Below are 12,175 nucleotides of genomic sequence, written 5' to 3'. Positions count from 1 at the left end.
CATGTTTGATGGTAGAAGCAAAAATTATGGCACTTGCCAGATGTGGTGGCACACACCTAAAATCCCAGCTACTCAGGAGGCAGAGGCATGACTATTACAGTTCCAGGCCGGCCTGGGCAACTTAGTGTGACCTTGTCTCAAAATAAAAAAATAAAAAGAGCTGGAGATACAGCTCAGAGATAGAGCAACCTGGGATCAATCCCCAGTACTGAGAAAAAAATGGCATTGTCTGACGTGATTCTCAATGTATGCAGAACAAACATTTAAGACTATGTTATAAACAAGAAAATGTAAAGGGACTGAACCCAGGGCACTTTACCACCAAGCTAAATCCCCACCCCTTTCTGGGGTCTTTCAGGGTCTTACTAAATTGCTGAGGTTGACCTAGAACTTTTCATAGTCCTGACTCAGTCTCCCAAATCGCTGGAATTATAGGAGTGCACCAACCACTGCTGCCAAGGCCAGAGAAATAAGCTTCTACTCTCCACTCCAACTGGAAAAATATAAACACCAAATGATTGTGGCAAATTATATATGTATAAAGTAACATCTAGAGATTTAGAGCAAGTACTGGAAAATATATATGAAGAGATACACTGTAGACAAAGCAAGATGGAATTGTGAAAAACGTATAAATAACCCACAAAAATGCCTGAGAAAGAAAACAGAGGTATAAACTGGGTGCAGTGGCATATCCCTGTAATCCCAGCTACTCAGGAGGCTGAGGCATGAAGATTGCAAATTTCAGGCTAGCCTGGGAAATTTAGTGAGACTGCCTTAAAATCCTCAGTACTGAAAAAAAATATGGCACTGTCTGATGTGGTTCTCAATGTATGTAGAACAAATATTTAAGACTAATTATATTATAAACAAGGGAATATAAAGGAATTTAAAGAGAAAATAAGTTTCTGCTCTTCACTCAAACAGGGAAAATATAAACAGCAAGTGACTGTGGTAAATTATATATACACGTATAAAGTAACATCCAGACCAAGAACTGAAAAAGCTATTCAAAGAGATACATTTTAAAAGAATACAGATAAAGCAAAATGGAATTGTAAACAAGATATAACAACCAACAAGACAGAAGAAAGAAAACAGGCATAAATTGGGTGCAGTATCTTACACCTGTAATCCCTGGGACTCAGGAGGCCAATGCAGGAGGATTTCAAGTTGCAAGCCAGCCTGGGCAACTTATGCATACCCTGTTTCCAAGATCAAAAGTAAAAAAAAAAAAAATTCTGGGGATATAACTCAGTGGTAGAGTGCCCCTAGTTCAAGAAAGAGAGGCAGGGGGAGGGAGAGAGAACAGAAGCACAAAGAACAGAGAAGAAAAAAATTTAAATGACATATTTAAGCCTTAATACATCAATAATAGCATTAAGTATAAATTTTCTAAATAACAGACTAGTAGAGTGGATAATACCAAACTACATGTTGTCTGTAAGAAATGCATTTCAGGGCTGGGGAGATAGCTCAGTTGGTAGAGTGCTTGCCTTACAAGCACAACGCCTTGGGTTCAATCCCCAGCACTGAAAAAAAAAAAAAAAAAGAAATGCATTTCATATATGGTATATAAGTAGACTGAAAGTAAAGAGATCAGGGCTGGGAATATAAATCAGTGGTAGAATGCTTCTCTAGCATGCACAAGACCCTAAGTTCAAACACTACCACCTCAAAAAAATAAAGAATGAAAAAAATATATATCATGAACCTTTAATCAAAAGAAGACAGAAGTGGGCTGGGGTTGTGGCTCAGTGGTAGAGTGCTTGCCTGGCATACATGAGGCACTGGGTTCGATTCTCAGCACCACATATAAATAAATTAAAAATAAATGTCCATCAACAATGCAAGCAAATTTGAAAGAAAGAAGGCAGGATTGTCTGTAGTATCAGATAAAGTAGACTTCCATGCAAAGAAAGTTATGAGAAACATAGAAAGAATTACATAATGATAAAAGGTTTAATTCACCAAGAAGACCAAAATTCTAAGTACACAGACATCAAACAACAATGCTACGAAATATGTAAAGCAACAAATGATAGAACTGAAAGGAGAAACAGACAAGCCCACAGTTACAGTTGGACATTTCAACACCTCTCTTTCAAAAATTTACTGAATGGGGGGCTAGGAATTTAGCTCAGTGGTAGAGCACTGGCCTGGCAAGTGTGAGGCCCTGGATTTAATCCCCAGTACCACCTTCCCCAAAAAATCTTCAATGACTTACTGAACAACTAGATAGAAAATTAGCATGAATAAAGAATCCAGCAATACCATCAACCAACAGTAAGTTAATTAACATTTACCAAACATTACACCTAACAAGCCAGGTGTGGCGGCATGCACACACCTGTAATCCCTGTGGACTCAGGAGGCTGATGCAGGAGGATTACAAATTCAAAGCCAGTCTTAGCAATTTACAAGATCCTAAGGTACTTAGTAAGACCCTGTCCCAAAATAAAAACTAAAAACAACTGGAGAGGTTAGTTCAGTGGTTAAGCAGCCCTGGCTTCAATCTCTGGTACCCTCTACCAAAAAATTTAAGAACATTACACCCAAAAATGGCAGAATATACAAGGTTTTCAAGTGACCATGGAACATGTACCAAAATAGATTACATGTATCCTGGGCTATCAAACATATCTCAATCCATTTAAAGGAACAGAAATCATACAGAATATATTCCCTGATCACTATGGAATCGAACTACACAGAATGATAAAAGTTAATTCTACAAACATTTGGAAACTAAACAACACAATCCTAAATAATTCATGGGTCAAATAAGAAGTCTCGAGGGAATTTTTTAAATGGTTAAACTACATGAAAAGGAAAATATATCTAAATTTGTGGGACACAGCCAAATCAATGGTAAGGGAAATTTATAGCACTAAATACTTACATTAGGACAAAAAGTAAAGTATCAAATCAATAATCTAAGTTACCACCTCAAGGACCTAGATAAAGAGGAGCAAATTATATCCAAAGCAATCAGAAGAGAAGAAATAATGAAGTGTAAAAATCAATGAAATTGAAAACAGAGACAAAAGAGAAAGTCAACAAAAAACTTGTACTTTGAAAAGACTGTCAATCAACAATAAAAATAAGACAGGAAAAATAAAACTGACAAATCAGTAACAATTCTAAAAAAAGATGCCCTGGTTTTTTTGGTACCAAGAATTGAATCCAGGGGCTGGGGATATGGCTCAGTTGGTAGATTGCTTGCCTCACATGCACAGGGCCCTGGGTTCAATCCCCGGCACCACAAAACAAACAAACAAACAAACAAACAAACAAAAAGTGAATCCAGAGGTGCTAAGCACTGAGACACATCTCTAGCCCTCTTTATATTTTTATTTTGAGACAGGATTTCACTAGGTTGCTTAGGGTCTCACTAAGTTACTGAAGCTATCCTAGAACTTGCAATCCTCCTGCCTCAGCCTCTCAAACACTGGGATTACAAGCGTGCACCACAGCACCCACCAAGACACAAATTTTTAATGTCAGGAACAAGATTATCACAGTGGAGCCTACAAATACTAAAAAGATAAGGGAACACTATAAATAACTATAAATTTAACAACTTAGATGAAATGTATCAGTTCCTTGGAAAGTACAAACTATTATAACTAAATAGAATTCATAATTTTAAAACTGGATTAAATAAAGATAATTAGGCAAAATGTTTAGTACAACAACTGGCATATTAGCTGGTGCTCAACAAAAAATAGCTACAACCATTTTATTTATATCTTCATAACCATTCTCAGTAAAACTAAGGACTAACAGATGAAATTCTTTTCTAATAAGTAAGAGTCAGGCTGGGCACTGAGGAGCTCCTGAGGAGGACCAAGAGGTTCGAAGTCAGTCTCAGCAACTTAGCAAGGCCCTAGGGAACTCAGCAAGACCCTATTTCTAAATAAAATATGAAAAAAGGGCTAGGGATATGGTTCAGTGGATAAGTGCCCCTGGGTTCAATTCCCAGTACCAAAAAAAAAAAAAAAAAAAAAATAAGAGTCAGAATTTGAACCCAGATCTGAAATTGGTATCCTTTTCTCTAGAGTACAGAATGCATACCACAGCCATCTCCTTGAGGAAGCGTCAACCAATGTTTGTTTGATTCTTTCTTTCTGCCATTCTTTCTTCTGGGGGCGGTACTGGGGATTAAAAACTCAGGGGTACTCAACCGCATTCCCAGCACTATTTTATATTTTATTTAAAGACAGGGTCTCAGTTGCTTAGTACCTGGCCTTTGCCTAGGCTGGCTTTGAACTCTTGATCCTCTTGCCTCAGCCCCGCAAGCTGCTGGGATTAGAGGCATGCACCACTGCAGCCCACCAATATTTCTCTTAAAAACAGAAAAGCTGTAAGAGGTGGGGCTTTTGTCAAAACTTGAGACATCAATTAATGGCTGCCAACTAGTTTTCTCCATCAGTATACAGCAATGATTCTCAAGGTTAGGGTGTCTCAGAATCAATAATCTGTTTGCTAAAATGTAGACTGCTGGGTTACAGTTCCAGCCCTAGAATTTGCAAAAATTCCCAGTTGATGAACCACACAAGGGTGACTGGTATACAGCAATGATATATTAGCCCATTCATCCCCCAATATCACAAGCTATCATACCCTACAGAAGAAGAAATCAAGGAAGGATAATGCTTGAAATCTGTGGCTCTCAAGGGTGGGCTCTGCTCACCTACTGAATCAGAAACACTAAAGCTGGGGTCTACCTGTCTTGTGTTTTAACAGATTTTCCAAATGATTCTTATGCATGCTAAAGTTTGAGAAGTGCTGTTCTACAAAATCAGCGTTTTTGTGAAACTCAGTCTCTTATATAAGGAATGAATATTTTTTTTCTACTCTTGAGAACCTGGGCTCTGGAATTAAGTAATTCAAAGTTCAAATCCACACTTACAAAATCACTTAACTTCTACAAATTCCAGATTCTCATCAGTGAAATGGAAGAGTTGCCTCCCTTGTTATAACCTCTCCAGGTAGTAACTTTGCACTACACACCATTATCCCTAACTAGATTTCAAGAAATCCATTAGAAATAAGAACTGATTTCTATCATCACCTCTAGGCATTTGTGGATTTAAAAACTGTAGGTTTAATTATTAAAAGTCACCATGAAAAGTTCACAATATTTAATAACTTTCAATTGTGCTGAAATATAAACTTAAATGGAGCAATGTGAGCCGTGTGTGTGTGTGTTCATGCGCATGCGTACACGTGAGGGAGAGCAAGAGAGAAAGTAAGCGAGCAATGCACTGAGTAAGCAAGAGCAGCCACCCACCAAAGACCTGATTCTCAGCTAGATTCCTTGTTCTGTCACAGCCCATAGAAAGAAATAGAAGACATGAAAAAAATTGGTTTCTTTCATGGAGAAAGATTAAAGCAGTTAACTTGTATCAATCAGGGTGTCCACAGAAACACAGAACTCACCACCAAAATGTGAATAAAGAGGGGCCTAGCCCATAAACCCATCTCCATATTTGTAAATTTGGAATTCTTAAAGGCTTCAGTGGGTGCTCCTTGTAAATGTCAAGTGTCTACTGTTCAAAGATGTTCATCACAATGTTTTTCCTTTCGTTTTAATCAGCATTCATATCAAGATGCAAAATCTTTCCAGAATACCCCAAGTTTCCTTGCATCTCAACATTTATAATATAAAAAATACAAATAATATCAGTGTACAAATATAAAGGAAATAACGAAATAAATGCTAACAAATACATATGAAGAAGTATCAGAAACTAAGTTTAGACAAATATTTAATAACATGGCAAATACCCACATTATGTTAGGGAAGAATAAAAGGCAGGCAACAAAATGAATGGTATTTATAATACAATCCCATTTTATAAAAATACATGTTTGTTTGAAGTCAAAAGAGAAGAGGGCTGGGATCATGGCTCAGTGGTAGAGCTCGTGCCTAGCATGCATGAGGCACTGGGTTCAATCCCCAGCACCACATAAAAATAAATAAAGGTATTGTGTCCATCTGCAACTAAAAAATTAAAAAAGAAGTTAATGCAACAAAAATTTCAATGATAGATTATGCCAGATTTTTAGAATGACAGTTCACTTTTATTTCCTTCTATATTTTTTTCCTGTATTTTCTATAATGAGCATGTCTTACCTATATATCCAGGAAAAAAATTTTAAACATTATATTTTAGAAATCTAACTCTGAGACCTGGGTATAGATTAAATAATTTATGAAAAGGCCCTTGTATCAAGTCTGGCACACAGTAAGAACTCGGGAAGCATTCATTCCGGTTCCCTGTTCCCAGCATGTAGAGATAAGGTCTCTATATTGTGGGCAGAAGCCCATTTTCCAGGACTGAACCTACGTACTTCCTGTATAATACAAACCAAGGGCCAAAGGCAATAGTTTTTTCATGAAGACTCATTCTTTCACTCAAAAATATACTCAGCATTTATTACATGTTGTTTAGCCTCTATTACAATGAACCAGATTCTGGGGATACCAAAAATGAAAAGATGGGATCTCTGCTCTCAGGGAGTGCTGGCTAATGAGTAGGAACCAACATGTTTATAATATGAAATAATTATTTTTTTAATAATCATGCACACAAGATGCAATGGGAACCCAGAGGAAGCAGGTCTTTTTACAGAGGAGGTATTCTGTGAGTTGTAAAGGGGAGAACATTAATGGAAATAGCATATGCAAAGACAAAGAAGTACAAGGAGTATAAAATTGTCCCAGAACTATACATAGTTCACTTTTGCTAGGATACAAAGCAAAGGGAGGACCCAGGCATGGTGGTGCACAGCCACTAACCCCAGCAACTCCAGAAACTAAGGAAACTGAGGCAGGAGGATCACAAGCTTGAGGCCAGCCTCAGCAACTCAGACAGACCCTGACTCAAAATAAAAAATAAAAAAGACTGGGAATGTAACTCCATTGGTAAGGCTTCCCAGAGTTCAATCCCCAGTACAGGTGGAGCGGGTGGGGATGAATAAGAAATGAGATTAAACAAGTAGATCACAAAAGGTCTTGTCTGTCATATAAAGAAGACTGAATTTTATCCTGCAGGAAAACCAATGAAAGAATTTTAAGCTGAGGAGTGACCTGATCAGCACTAGCAAACATAACCAGGAATCCTGAAAGACTTTTTTTTCTTTTTGGTACCAGGGATTGAACCCAGGGGTGCTTAACCACTGAGACACATTCCGAGCCTTTTTTCTTTCTTTCTTTCTTTTTTATTTTGAGAAAGGATCTCATTAAATTGCTTAGGGCCTTGCTAAGTTGCTGAGGCTGGTCTCAAATTTGCAATCCTCCTGCCTCACACTCCCAAGCCACTGGGGTTACATGTGCACACTACCATGCCCGGCTATGAAAGACATTTTAATCCCCACTTATTTCCAGAGCAAAAGAAAAGACTCCACCTTCTAGGTTTGTCCCTCTTAAATAAACATGAGGCAGTAAATGGAACTCTGCATCTGGCACATAATACAGTAAATATTCAATAAAGATCAGTTAAATATGAATTGGATATGCTGCAAGGGGGGAGCCCCTACTTAGGGCAGGATTTTGGCAGTATCAATACTATTACTTTGATTATGAGCATGATAAGCAAACAGCTCCTCTGGAAGAAACTACTGACAACTGAGAGTTCTAGAATCTAACATATGACAGGAGAGTAACATATACTGCTTTATTGTACTCCAGTGAACAAATCCCCCTCATGGTTGTTTTTCCATAGCTGGGATTTAAATCCCAATAATGGGATAATATTACAGTTTTATTCCACACACTAACCTCTCTGGAATTCTGGGTGACAGGTGCTTATGTGCACACATGGTTAACTGGAGGGAATTCATTAGTGGTTTTACTCCTGCTGTTTTACCCAATATCCTTTCTGCCTAATTCAATTTAGTTTTAAGGATGGTTCTGAGACAGTGTAGAAATAAAATACTATTGCATTTGTCTCCATTTATTGAATGCAAGAAAATTACTTTAAAATCAGGAAGGATGTATTTGATACATTTTATTGGTGAAGACAATAAGGCTCACAGAGGAAAAGTAACTTGCCCAAGGCCACTCTGATAGTAAGTTGCAAAGAAACCCACATTTGTCTTGGACTCAGATATCCCAAAAATGCAGTACTGCCTCCCCCAAAGTCAGCGTGTGAGGTAAAACACAATTGTCAGAATACAAAAAAGATACTTTCTTTGTAGCTAAAAAGGAGCATGTGTGTGTGTTATATACACATATATACACAGACATGTATATACACATACATATCTTTTTTTTTTTTTTTTCAAAAGAAAGGCACAAAAAAGAAATGTTTGCACAGAAAGAAGGGAAACCAAAGGCCAATGTCAGGAGGCCCTGGTCTGCAAGGAGGATGGAAAAACCTGGGTGTGAGACAGGGGTCCCAGAATTAATCTGAGGGTGCTAGTTTCTGAGCAGGAATCTAAAACAGAGCTGAGAAAAGGTGACAGTGAATGAATACACCTGGCCACTGCACCCCGTCCAACCTGGCCTGCCCTCCTTACCTGCCATGAAACCAGTCTTGGCACATGTCACACTCGATCATGAAGCGGGTCACATCGTAAGGCAGCCGACAGAGGCAATACACAGGCACTGAGGCCATCTTCGCCGGGCCTTGGAGCGTTCTGCGGCGGGCCAGGTTCGTGGTGTCAGGAGGGACAGGAGGCAACAGGGCACGTCCTCTCTGGACGATAGCTGGGCACAAACAACACTTTTTACACAGTGAATCAGGTCCCCCCACGCCGACCCCACCCCCACCCACCCTGGGGCACCAACCCTCAGCTCTGAAATAGGGAGTTACCGCCGCCAGCAGGGATGCAACACAGCTGGTGTGGCTGTAGGGGGCAACCGGAGAAGTCCACCCGGCCTTTAGAATTTCTTTCACTCAGAAAGAACGTTCCGCGCTCTGCCTTTGAGTCTCCCCCCTCCCCTGTCTCCCGTCCCCTACCTTCTAAGCCCTGGAGTGAGTGATAACTTCTTTCCGGGTTTCATGGAAATATCTGAAGCCTTTCAGGAAGCTCTCCTAATCCCTCGTTGAACCCTGTCCTTGCTAGCCTCTCGCTTCCCAGGGCTCCCGGCTCCCTTTATTATGACGCAAACCACAGCGGAAAGAATGGGGCTAGGGTACCTCAGGAAACGATCCAAAGACCCTCCTCTCACTCCCCTAGCAGGATCGACCAGAGATGAGGGACCCTTGAAAGTCTGCTCAGGTTACTCAGAAATCACCCCAAAGCCTTGGGGGAAAAGACAAACAAGACTAGGCGCCCAAACTCAAATCACAGTTCTGGGGTCGCATTCTCGGAGTTTAAATGATCCTTCCCGTCACTCGATATCATCCCTTCCCGGACCCGTCAGGAGTCTCATCGCCCCCAACTGAAATAAACCTCTTTCAAAACTCATCAGCTCATCCCCTACTTCAAAGATGACAGGGTTCTCATCGCACCTTTGAAACTAACAAGGATCTGTTCAAAACCCCGACTGACTAGAATTTCCTCACACTGCTGAAAACTAAGCAGCAATTTTCTTTCTCCACCGCTCAAAAACTGCCATGAATTCCTTGCAGCCCCCTCAAAATGACGAAGGTTCCCCTGTACCCCCAGATTGCCAGAGCGCTCATCCGAGATCCTGAAACTGACAGGAATATCCTCGCAGCCCCCGAAACTTACGAGAATCTCTTTATGCCTCCCCAACTGACAGGAACCTCTTCACGCCCCAAACCTGACAAGAATGTCCTAGGTGCCGAATCCTACATGCACCGCCTCATGCCCAAAGCTGTGGGCAATTCTGACGCCTGCGGAGCTCAGTCCCGGCGACACGCCGGCGGCCGAGTTAGCTCCGAGGCGTCGCGGAGCCTCTTTCAGCGGAGGTTCGCCCGGCAGTTCCGGCCCCAGCAGCGGCGCGCACCGAATTCTGGGATAGTCACCGTAAAGCTGCGAACCTTGCTCGCCTTCCCTTCGAACCACCCGCTGGGTCGCGCGGCGCTTGCTGCCCAGCGGTGCTTCAGGGCAGCCTTCTCCACAGCACTCCCCACGGCCCGGCCGTTTGGGCCTACTAGAGACCGCAGCTCAGGCCTAGTCCAGTGGCCGCCCGGCGAACGGGCAAGTGGCGTCGTCGCTGGGCCGGCAGAAGCCGTGAGCAAACCAAGGAGGAACGAAATGAACCGGCCGCCTGGTCCAAGAAAGACAGGCCAAAAAGTCGCCGGGAGAAGCCCGGCAGCGGTGCTAGGAAATTCGTAGTAGTCAATAAAGTTTATTCAAAACAACGAGGAAGTTGAGGAGGAGAGGGGAGGAGAAATATGGGGTAAACAGCTACCATATTGAGAGTGGCGGCGCTACCTCGGGGAGACAAACCGACCACCATCTTATGAGGGATGGGCTCGTGAGGTGACCGCGTAGGAGGCGGGGAATAGCAAGCCGCAGACTCCCGCGTGATGTCATCAGGGGCGGAACGCCACCTTGAGAAAGGGGGGCGGTGCCCCGCTACCTTTGGACCCGCTCCTCTCTTAGAGGTGCCCAATCGCCGCTAGAGACCTTGAGCCAAGAGGCGGGGAAGCCGCCATCTTAGGCGAGGCAGGGGCTTGGCTCCATTTTGAGTGGGGCCCCAAATTTCCAAACCTTTCCCCTCTTCTGGGCAAACAGGGAGTTAAGCAACACCCTCCACATACACACTCCTCCTCTCCATCTTTCTCCTCCTATGAGAGGAGGTGAACTCTGTGACTCCAAACTGCAAAATTAATAGGTGGCGGCGGGGGCGGGCTTCAGCCCGGATGGAGGCGGAGTACTCACAGCGGCTGCAGTTCATTGAGCACCTTCACCAGGCTAGGCTTTCCCACGGTCTTCGTGTCGTTTATTCTTCACCCTGTGAGGAAAGCTCTGTGGTTATTTTCAAGAAGCCAAGTGACCTGAGTTTCAGAACTGGGAAGTTGACCCTCTACCCACCCCCACATTCCTTCCTCAGCCCAGTCCTCACTCCCCCAACGTAGTTCCTCCATGAGGCTTCTACCAGCTTCCCAGCTCCCTCTGAACTCTCTTCGCTGACCCTATCATTTCAGCTCAGTGCAGTGCAGATATGGGTCAGTGATTTCCGTGCACCTATACCAAAATTTCCTCACTACAGTCTCAGTGTGGGGTGAGAAAAGAAGTTAAGTGGGAGCTTGACACGTACTTCGAAATGGTGGTTTTTCTCAGACATTCTAGAAAATTCTCTAGCTCCTACCATATCACTTCAAAAAAAAGAAAAAGTGCACACACCAATTTCTAACCAGTGAGGGTAGGTTAGACTCCAGTGATATAATAATGAAAATGGCCTCTGCAGTGAGAAATCACCAGCCAGTGCCGGAGACAAGTTTGCAAGTAAACAATTAGAATAGAAAGCCCAGTAAACACACAAATTCCTCATTCAAAATGTAGAACAAGCCAGATGGAATGACCAGTAGTGGTGCTTTTCTGAAGTCCCAGCTATTCAAGAAGCTGAGAAGAATCACTCGATCCCAGGAGTTTGAGGACAGCCTGGACAACACAGTGAGACCCCATGTTTTAAAAGGAAAAAAAAAAAAAAAAAAAAAACCCACGTAAAATAAACTTGAAAAAGAGCCTCAGAATCTGCTTGCTGTTGTAAAGAAGACTTCAGGGAGACCTGGAGAGTATATAAATGTTTACTAAATAAACAAGCAAGTACTTGGTACACAAAAGGATCAATATGTACAAATTTATGGAGGCATATAGGGAAACATTTACCAAAAGAAATTGAATATTATTGAAACAGGAAGGACAAAAGAGGTGGGTAGAAGGTTCAGATCAAGAAATAGTGCAAAATGCAAAAGAATTTAGATTTTATCTGATAAGCAATAACAATCCACTGAAGATTTGGGGGCAAGAGTAACTGAGTCACATTCTTACCAGAGAAAGGACCAGGCTTACTGGGACCTGAAGCTTAAGCAGTTGGGGCAGTGAGGTCAGAAAAACTTCTTTAAAAAAGCAATATAGACTTAGGAATACAAAATTAGCTTCAGGGCTGGGGAGATCGCTCAGTTGGTAGAGTGCTTGCCTGGCAAGCACAAGGCCCTGGGTTTAATCCCCAGCACTGCAAAAAAAGAAAGTAACAAAATTAGCTTCATAGCTGGGCAGTGAGGAGCCTACCTCACACCTGTAA

The 12,175-nt window shown here is 42.0% G+C and overlaps 1 protein-coding gene across 6 annotated transcripts in view; it reads right to left on the bottom strand.

Moving 5' to 3' along the window:
• The window catches only part of PHF8 (PHD finger protein 8), a 76,226-nt gene extending 65,153 nt beyond the window's left edge, over nt 1-11,073 (bottom strand). The window contains exons 1-2 of one of the 6 annotated variants that reach the window (XM_079123771.1): nt 10,810-11,073; nt 8,530-8,719 (exon numbers count right to left, since the gene is read on the bottom strand). In XM_079123771.1, the coding sequence (XP_078979897.1) occupies nt 8,530-8,719; nt 10,810-10,825 (206 nt within the window). In that variant the 5' untranslated portion in view covers nt 10,826-11,073. Of the gene's footprint in view, nt 1-8,529; nt 8,720-9,690; nt 9,928-9,947; nt 10,413-10,809 lie in introns of those variants that run through there. The other 5 variants (XM_079123770.1, XM_079123775.1, XM_079123774.1 and 2 more) reach the window with 5 other exon arrangements.
• Between the last annotated feature and the right edge of the window lie 1,102 nt (nt 11,074-12,175).

This window comes from Sciurus vulgaris (genome assembly GCF_902686455.1).
Source record: "Sciurus vulgaris genome assembly, chromosome: X".
Taxonomy (NCBI): Eukaryota; Metazoa; Chordata; class Mammalia; order Rodentia; family Sciuridae; genus Sciurus; species Sciurus vulgaris.
This window is presented reverse-complemented; position numbering and strand designations above follow the sequence as displayed.